The sequence below is a fragment of the Enoplosus armatus genome, chromosome 8 (genome assembly GCF_043641665.1).
Source record: "Enoplosus armatus isolate fEnoArm2 chromosome 8, fEnoArm2.hap1, whole genome shotgun sequence".
In the NCBI taxonomy this organism is placed as follows: Eukaryota; Metazoa; Chordata; class Actinopteri; order Centrarchiformes; family Enoplosidae; genus Enoplosus; species Enoplosus armatus.
Window position 1 is genome coordinate 7,426,874 of NC_092187.1, and position 10,163 is coordinate 7,437,036.

At 41.9% G+C, this 10,163-nt stretch overlaps 1 protein-coding gene across 3 annotated transcripts in view; it reads left to right on the top strand.

The window, feature by feature from the left end:
- Positions 1–7,323, top strand: part of LOC139289139 (paired box protein Pax-7-like) — a 52,721-nt gene extending 45,398 nt beyond the window's left edge. For 2 of the 3 annotated variants that reach the window (XM_070910663.1, XM_070910664.1), the window contains exons 8-9: positions 1,960–2,227; positions 7,208–7,323. In XM_070910663.1, the coding sequence (XP_070766764.1) occupies positions 1,960–2,227; positions 7,208–7,323 (384 nt within the window). Of the gene's footprint in view, positions 1–1,959; positions 2,234–7,207 lie in introns of all 3 variants that reach the window. The other variant, XM_070910662.1, reaches the window with a different exon arrangement.
- Positions 7,324–10,163: the final 2,840 nt, after the last annotated feature.

A 10,163-nucleotide genomic window follows, 5' to 3' on the forward strand; every position in this document is an offset into this window, starting at 1 on the left:
CAGGCCTGAGTGTGAAGAACAAACCGTTTCTCGATGTTCCAGCTCCTCTCTGCTGCTGGGAGGAACCCTGCTGCTTTCTTGTATTATGGTTGCCCAAATATTTCACCCCGTAATCCAAGCGCCTTTAATTGAAGTCAGTGAGTTTATGCTAAATATGAAGATTTGAATAATTTCCACTTTCAAGCACCACAATGGGCCGCTCCGCAGTGACAGGCCACCTCCTTGTTGCCCTGAATAGATGTGTCAGGCTGTTGGAAACCCCTCACCTCCTCGCCCAAGTCAAGCTTTGACATCTCCCAGGGTCCTGGAGGCTTTACCCCCTTTCTGCGTCTCTAACTATGTCACTCTGCCACTCGTTTTCTCTCCTCTCTCTCTCTCTCTTTTCTCTCTGAAGCTGAACCACCACTACCAGGCCCACCAGGTTTTCAAGGCCCCACTTCAAAATGAAATGAAATCACTGTCTCAAAACAAAGAAAACTGACAAAAGGCTGACAACATGTCAAATTATAATCTACAACTTAATTTGAATAAATAACCAAACTATTTTAATTTGTAAAACAAATGTTTCAATCTGTGCAAGTCATATTTACACACACACACACACACACACACACACACACAATAACTTTAATAACAGTGAATATCCTGATGAAGTTAGTAGCTTGATTAAGGCATTTATTAACGCAGCAGGAGACTCTCAACGGACCACTACAAGTTACCAACAATTAGCAAGGCTCCAGTGAAGACGCCCATAACACAACTGTCCTCAGAAGACCAGTAAAACCATACAATAAAGGGGAAAAAACACAAACACTTTTTCATCAACCTGCAGCCTGTCTGATTCAAACAATGTAGAAATCTTCAAATGTAGAAACGATGATCATGAGAGAAACAAACTATAGACTCATAACAATTCAATCTCACCTCCTAAATATGACATTAGATCCATGCGTAACTTCTAGTTAATCAATTAGTTAACTTATTAATTATGAAAACCACATTCAAGGATCACTTTTTATACTTAAGTTTCTAATTTCTTGACTAAAATGGTATCATTGCAGCATGTTTTGAGAGTTTCTTTAATGTGTCTGTCAGCAACTGAGTTCAGAATGAGATAATGAAGAGGACACAACTCAATGCCACTATAATCAATAATCAATGCAGTGACTTCATTTAGGATCCCATTGGCCTGAGGGCAGAAGCTCTTCCTGAGCCTCTCAGTGCTGGATTGGTGTATCCGGTAGCTTCTTCCCGACCGCAGCAGGGAGAAAGGGCCGTTATCCGCGTGGTAGGGATGCTTAATGATTCTCCTAGCCCATTAGCTCATTACTCATTAGCAGTAATGCTAGCTTGACTACCCCAGCCGCTCACTTGCTGGTCTTGGTGGTCTCCTGTAACCCAACTCCTCCTGTAGGCCGAATTTAACTCATTTGTTGATTCTTGGGCGTTATCTTTGTAGTTTTGTCATCATTTTTATCAAAACTTTGTACTCAACAAAGTAATTGCTGAGATCTGGGAACACGGTGTCTCTCTATAAAGGTGACATCTCTGTGTCTTGTCCCACTCCTTGATCTTAGAAATTGGCTGGTATTATCACCAAAGCCCACACATAATGAACACTTAATTATTCTTAAAGCCTCACCGGAAGTGTGGCATTTTAACATTTTAAGTTTGCCCAGAAGGTAGCACTTGAGAAAAAGCCATGTGGTCATTACAATCAAAAGGGTTCGTCCTCTGGGGAGAATGTATGTCATCATCAGATTTCAGGGCAATCTGCCTGTTAGATAATGAGATATCTTTGTGAGCAACATTGATACTTTGGTGGCACCAAAGGTGATCACCAGCATCATTTAAAATGATTGTCATGAGTATTCTGAGCAGTATGTTGTGATGTCTTGCTGTGTACCAAAGTGTTGGACAGAAGAAGCCTGCTGACAGCATCTTCTCCTCTGCCTGCAGGTGATGAGCATCCTGAGTAACCCCAGCGGCGTTTCCTCACAGCCACAACACGACTTCTCCATCTCACCGCTCCACAGCGCCTTGGACTCCTCTCCATCCAACGGCATCTCAGCCAGCTGCAGCCAGCGTTCAGCCGAGGCCTCCATCAAGACGGTGGACAGCCTTCCGTCATCCCAGTCCTACTGCCCCCCCACATACAGCACCACCGGCTACAGCATGGACCCAGCTGTGGCTGCCGCCGGATACCAGTACAGTCAGTACGGCCAGAGTGAGTGCTGCTAGTTCAGACTAACCAACAACACATGTCTGTTTTATGATCCCTGTCCCTAACTGATATATCATTTAGTGAGTGACTCAGGGTTAAATGTTGTAGTGGTGAATTTCATGTATTCAATGGGACAATGGGTTGTACCCACAGACTGTATGTAAAGATGGACGACGCGTCTCCTCCCACTGTACAAAAATGAAGCCAAAATATCCCGGATACGGCCGCCGCCATCTTGCGCTGGTGATGTCATTTGGAGCCAGAGTCTGCGCAGTGGTGATCGGTGAGTGGAGCTGCGGTATCGAGGTCCCGCCCATACACCCGCCCGACCCAATCATGAGCACACCACAGTCAATCACAGCTGTCAACCAAGAAGTCTCACCCCCTTTTTATAGCATCAAATAACTAATTAAAACCAAATTGTAGTTTGGCCCATGTCCCATCCGCTAACACGGAGGGGGCGGGGTTTATGACCTATACTGCAGCCAGCCACCAGGGGGCGCTCGAGACGTTTTGGCTTCACTTTTGGGGAGCTATCATGTCGTCCATCTTTATACACAGTCTATGCTTGTACCTAATCCCACCCCGTATCAGCAAGTGCATCCAACATGTACTGTGGCTCAAAAATACCAAATGCCAAGTGTGCCAGCAGCTCCTCGGTACAACACACTTCTTGATTAACAAAAGCAGAGCCGTCCTGGACAGACAGCTTTGTGTCTGTTTTTCAGGCACAGATGTGATACATTCTGCCTCAAACGCACGTGGTGTATTTATCAAACAGACGCAGCAGACTGGAGTCACAGTTTACATGTTGTTTGCAGTGTGCATAGCTCTCCTCGTTGCATTTAAGGGAGACGTGTTAACAGAGATTGATTATGTTTTCTGCTGGCTTCACTAAGGTCACGTAGTCATTCTCAGGTTGTAGTGGGGAAATAAACATGAATTAAATATAGGCTTTTATATAACTAAAAACTGATCATTAGAAAGAGCAATGAAGCAATTAGGCTGTTGTTAATGAACACAATATCGCAAATGAATAGTGGATGATGTGTTGTGGTTTGCGTTCATCAAACTTGAATCTTAAAGACTTTCGGTGAAGCTGCTTTCTGTAGTTCTGGAGCCAAACTCTGCCTCTGAATCCGAGGACAGAAATATCAGTCAAAGCTCCTGTTAAAAATGAACCTTTTTAGCTTTTACCTAGAATCTATTGTTACTACTCCGCTGCCATGTCTTCATTATGTTCACGACTGCTCAATCTTATTAAAATGATGATGGTGGTTATGGTGACGCTAATAGCTGTTGTTGCTGGTATATATACATTTATATTAATTATTACAGTTTTACTTTAATTTATTCTTTATCTTTACTTTATTTTGTTTATTATTTTACCTCCGTCCTCTTTTTAATATTTCGACAGTTCCTTTAATTGCCTGCTCTTATCTTTTTTAATTTTCTGAGCACTGTGAGCTGCATTTTGTGTATGAAAGGTGCTATATAAATAAAGTTTATTGTTATTATTATTTATTTACCTATGAGCTCTCCTTCATGTTCAGTCCAGGGGCTGACTGTGTAATGAGGTGCTGTCTTAGTAAATCAGCTGCTGCATTCACCCACATTACGGCTGCAAACTCAATGAAAACCACAGCGCGCATTTGCCCAATGGTATTCGGTGTCTTATTGTCAGAGTTTTGACCATTATACCTGGATGGAACTTAATAGAACTGGATAGCATGTTCCAAGATGGCACCCCATTCATTCCTATGAAACTTGCTCATTGGGCACAAACGCCCAAAACGTTTCCTGGCTTTCCCACACTTGCATGCTTTTGCACTACAATCCTCCTCCTGGAATTCACAGTAGCAGAACGTCACAAGATGAAGCTCTCTTTTGTGATTTAAGCTTTGGCCACTGCCGCCACCTTTTTGGAAGTAAGAATGAGGGCCAGTATATATTATAAACTGTAACGTTAACCTCGGATTTCATTTCCAAGTATGTGGTTTACAAAATATGGTAAAAGCATAATTCAGGTTTATTACAACGTGAACAGGGATTGGTTTGGGAAAGATTGATATAAGCGTTGCAGATTCCTCCAATATAAATGTGATTATTAGGGAAACTATGCTGTATACGCCCATTTTATGTTAGCCTACTGGCTGCTCAACACGATCACCAGACAAGAATGCTTCTGTAAAACAAATGTCCAGTTTTTCAAACGCTCACTTGCATCGCAACTACAGTATGGTTATGGTTAGGGAAAGATGGTGGCTACAGTTAATAAAAAGGCAAATGTTGATTGCAGGTCTGTGACAGGATGTGAACTCCACTCTGCTGCAAGGCGGTCAGACGTGCTGCAGGCCCATCCACTGTGTAGCCACATAAAGAGCATGTTACTTGAATGGCGCAGAATCGTCCAACATGGACGTAATTCCTAGGATGCTGCCACACATCATTCAGGTTTATTTATTCCAAAGTGGGCTTTTAGTTTTGTCCATCATTTCCATCAGTTATGATAACGTTGTACTCACCAAAATCATTGCTGTGATTTTCCTTGTGATCCTCTATGATTTGAAGTTTGTGGTTTGGCTGTGGGCCTCCACCCCCACCTCTCCCCCCTGCAGACAGATTTAACAGTTTACTTCAGACATTTGACTCTTCTCTTGTTCTATTGCAGGAAGCTCCTGACAGATTAAAGTACATACTGTCAAAATAGCTGAGGCGTGTGTGTGTGTGTGTGTGTGTGTGTGTGTGTGTGTGTGTGTGTGTGTATGTGTGTGTGTGTGTGTGTACCTGCGTTTGTGCATGTGCGCATGTGTGTGTGTTATCAGATAGGCTCTATCTGGGAGGCAGAGGACTCTCAGTGTGACTGCTCAACAGGGATTTAAGGTATAAACCTGGTTGACAGGAAAAACAGCTTCCTTTAGAGGGCCTCACTAAACCCTTGTGAAACACAAACACACACACACACATGCACACACACACATACGATGCTCCCCCACTAGCTGTCTGGGTGACTGGCATCTTGGCAGACAGACCTGCCCACCCATAGGTGCTCTTCTTTCTCTCATTCATCAGCACAGAGTGACAGCTTCCTTTCTGTGCACGCTAGCATCCTAACTGACAAGCCTGACTTATCTCCCCCAGATAGCCACAACACACACTCATGCACACCCAAACACACCATGTCACATCACATCCGCTGTCAGCCCTCCTCTCTCCTGCCCTATAAAAGAGAAGTTATCACCAGCTGAACCAGGGAGGGGCAACATCCACCACTCCAAGAGAAAAATATGCTGAGCATTAATGCCAGCTTTCGCAGAGCCACAGTTATTTTAGAGACTACCTGCCTCTCTGTCTTTCTGGCTGGTGGCTCCTTTTGTCTGTCTGTCAGACATAGTTTCCTCTTGTCAGTCAGCATGATTGGACATACAACAAACAATTCTGCAACAATATAATAAATGTTAAATTGTAAGTCTGGTGATATTCTATGTTTGTCTTCTAGTCAATAAATCTCGTGTTCAGACTCAAAGCAACAGTGAATGTATCAAGTATTGTGCGTGTATCACAGGCTGATACATCTTCTTCCTCTGTGCCATAGAGCTCCATTGTTGCCCCAAATACTCACCAAACAACGTGGCCTCTTACACATCACGTTTGTGTACTACTTCTTTGTTTTTGCCAGATTTGGAGGAAACATAAATGCTGCCTGGATTATGTTCACTGGCTACATTTTTACCATCCAGGAAGTGCTGCGTTCATGTACCACACAGGGGAGGTTGCCGGGGTTGATGGTCGGTGTGCAAAGTTAATTAATGTTAATTTTAGAATATGTCCTTACTGGTATGGACACAGTAGAACTCAACTAATGCACTATTTCCTCCTGCTGAGTAACATTTCTAGCTGTTTTAGGATATGAATGAGACTTTTTTTGGAATGAAACTATATTTAGTGACCCACTTTCAAAGATTGATGTCTTCAGTATGAACGAATGCCACAGGCACGATAGGGAAGTCAGACAGTCTTATCCTTTAACACATTATCTGTTGGTATGAAGGAGGATTCAATCATTTAACATCATATTCACATTGAATGCAAAATAGCATGTTATTGTATACCTGTGTGTTTTGCTACCTGTTGACATCCATAAAAAGGACTATTCATGTCAGGCTACAACACTAAAGCGTCTTTCCACAATGACTCTGATCAGAACTGTGGATGGAAATCAGTGGAAACTGCAAGAACAAAGGTGTGAACCTTTAAAAGGGCAAATCCACTGATTTTGCTGTTCATTAATCATCGTGAGCTCCACTCAGCCTGTGTTGTATAATATGAAAATAACCCTGATGATGCCATAGTGATGTCATTAGGGTTTTTCTCAGCTCAGAGATGACACATTTATAACAGACAGCCTGCTTTACAAACTGTGATCCGTTCTGGGTGTTTCCACAGTGTTTACAGGCCAATAACTCAGAGATGTCATTGCTCCATTTCAGCATCGTCATATAGCTCCTTATTTAATTTTCAATGCAAGGATTAACTCCGTGCTTCATTACATTTTTATCACACACAATACACTTGGATGCTTCTTATTCACAAAAATTAAAACAATGCTCAGTTTTTGGCATTTTGAAATCTGAAAGTGACAAATTGGCCCAATTGGAGGAAATACAGTATATGAGGGGGACAAACTGTTCACTGTATCATTGTTTTTATCAGATGTTTTGTTCACCTTGCATCCTACTGTGAGACGCATCAATACCAACATGTTTGCTATGTTCACACTCACAGAAGTTTTTTTAGTAAATTCTTGTGAAGATCCCAAAATGTCCAACCAGAAGATACAAAAAATGCAATGAAGCAGCCAGAAAAACATGTTGTGTGCAAAATGGAAGCTTGAATGTTTTGAGATGTTTAAGGTGTCACAGTGCTGAGGGTGATTCCAGCTGATCCTCATGAACTCTCCCTCCTGTCTCCTGTCCCCTCCAGCTGCTGTGGATTACCTGGCGAAGAACGTCAGCCTGTCCAGTCAGCGCAGGATGAAGCTGGCCGACCACTCGGCCGTACTGGGACTGCTGCAGGTCGAGACTGGCCAGGCCTACTAGCGCTCACTTAACATATTTAAACAACATGACACCTGGTCACCAGCACAATTCACACCTCCTGCTACCATCCATACAAATCTCCCAGAACGTGTGTGTGTGTGTGTGTGTGTGTATGTGTGTGTTATAGATTGACTATACGTGGGGCTGATATTTAGCTTTTCTATACTTTATTTGATGTTACTATTTCTCCAAGCTTTAAACATTCCCCACGGGACCAAACAAATCCTCAACAAGGATTTGCACTGTAAGGAATATTGTTGTTTTATTTGTTGTTCACATCACACCAAATTTTGTATTTAACATTACTGGATAACTATGAACTGGTGACATAAAGAATTACTATGTGAACCCAGAGTATAACATGTGATTTGCTATTGATATAATATATTTCACAAAACCTGGGACTGATGTTTATTATGAAGTGATAATGTCCTCATTATAGCAGAAATCTCGAAATGCTGTTTACATGTTTACATGTGAGGATGACACAAATGTCTCTGTCCACACTGAAACAGGTAAAGGATAGAAAAACGGCTCCTTCTGTGGGTCAGCAAACAGCAAAATTATGTATTAAAGTCATCCTGAATGCCAAGCACATTTTTTTTGTGAAGTTTTTAACTTCACATCTGTTTGCATTCACTGTATCATTGAATTGACATTAAATGCACGTCAAAAGCTCCCTTAAGGAGGTCACTCTGCTAAGTCCCCTGCTGTTGTGTTTCATTCATTGACATATGTTTTATGATTTGATTACGGCTCACCAATGCTACCTCAGATTCAAGTGTGTTGTTGTACTTCTGACCACACACACAGCATCACAGACGGGCGGTGAGAATTGACACCAGTGGAGGTTAGCAAAAACAAGAGTTTCAGCTGCTGTCTTTGCAACCCAACTAGACACTTTGCTCCTGGCTGAGTTTTAGTGTTTTAAACTATTTTAGAGCGTTTGTTTTTCATCTTAAGAAGAAATGCTGGGACAAAACTAAATACTTCTTTTTTTGTGTGTGTGAAAGAGGTCACCTTAAAAGAAACTGAATATCAGCACAAAATATTGGCAGCTTCAAAACAAAAAGAGTGTCAGCCTTCAGGAACCCACGTGTGCGTGTGTTTGTGTTTGTGTTTGTGTGTTTGTGTGTGTGTGTGTGTGTGTGTGTGTGTGTGTGTGTGTGTGTGTGTGTGAGGGAGATAAACTGATGGACAAATTCAGCCCTTCCTGAAGAGATGTCTCTGCTCTGACACTGCATTCCCTCTTATCAACAACAAGACCTCCTGAAGAGCTTCAGCATTAGCTGGAGGTCAAACAAGTTCCTGACGGAGCAGCTGACATTCAGTGCGACGATCACTCCCCACCCGGTTGGAGCCGGACATTTCTCCAGGCAGCTTGGTACCGATCATTACAGTTCTTTTCCTTATTTTCATTTCTTTTGATTCTAGTTCATTTCATGTCCACTCCTTGTATTTAAGCACTGGAAAGTACTATGGCACGCCAGCTGTCCATAATTACCCTTTAGATAAGACATGGGTCATAGCTGCAATTACAATGGGACCAGTTAACAGTGTTGTTCAGTTAACAAATGTAATTCCTACAGTAACTCTTTCATACTATCATTCCTTGGGGAAATGTGTGGATTATGTTTATCTCCAACATATCAAACAGACTGTTCATATTGAGCAGAACTGCAAAATGTTTACTGTCATTGTCTTTATTATAATCTGCCCATGACAACACTACTGTTGATGTGTTGAAACATGCAGAGAGCACCAAGCCTTTATTTGCAATGCCCCCATAAGTATATGATAATATTTTAGAAAAAAAGGCCTCCCCTGTTTTAATTTTGCTGTTGATACAAACTCAACACTTCCTCCATGTATGCTTCTTGGTTTGATAAATTCAGTTTAATTGTACATTGCGATGAAAAAAGACTGGAAATAATTAGATTATTTGTCTTAACAATAGAAACTCTTAGTGAGTCTTTTCTTTTTTTTACCTGGCTTTCAATGGAGATAATTTATGGTATATAGAGTTTATGTGTTGGATAGCCAAAACTGATTCAAATTATTTAACACTTAAAATATGTTTAAAAATAAATCCTAGTACAAACTACAAACTGCAGCAGCTCCATAAAGGGTTGCATTGAGGATGTGTAGTGCAGTCAGAGATGTGATCGCTCTAATCAGCTGGACTGACCAAAGGGAAAACTCCTCCATGCTCTCCACAGGAACCACTGCACTGCTCAGGAGAGGTACAACAATGCTGCGAGGAGGCCAACAATTAGAGCTTTGTGTTCTCTTCTTCAGAGGAAACCACATCCTGATTAATGGGCTGGAGGATAAATGGAGACCAACCAGAGAATCATTTCGCATCATTCCCCTCGTAAAAAGTACTTGAACAGTCAAAATATGCTTCTGCATTATTAAAGTTTTCTTCTTTTTCTTTCTTTCACTCTTCGTTCTGTATTTTATGCCATTCCAGACAGACTCAGTGTTTAGTCCGCAACTCGTGAAACTGAGCAAAGTTTGATGAGTTCATTTCCATTCCCACTGGACGCTGGTGTCCATGTATACCGTTGGTGAGGGCGATCATCACTGTCTCATACAGAGGCTTATAATATCTCTGCACCTCCACAAGAGCCATGGAAACTCTTTGGATGACGGCTGTGTTAAACTTCTACCTTGTGTATATATATTTTTTCACTGACAGCAAACCAAGGAGAATATTAAGGATCAAATGTACAGATATGTTCATTCACCCCCCTCCCCTCCCCTCCTGTTTACCTCTTGGTCCTTTCTCTGCTTGTTTTGTTCTGCTTTCTGTTTGGCATGTGTGTATGTTGCCATGG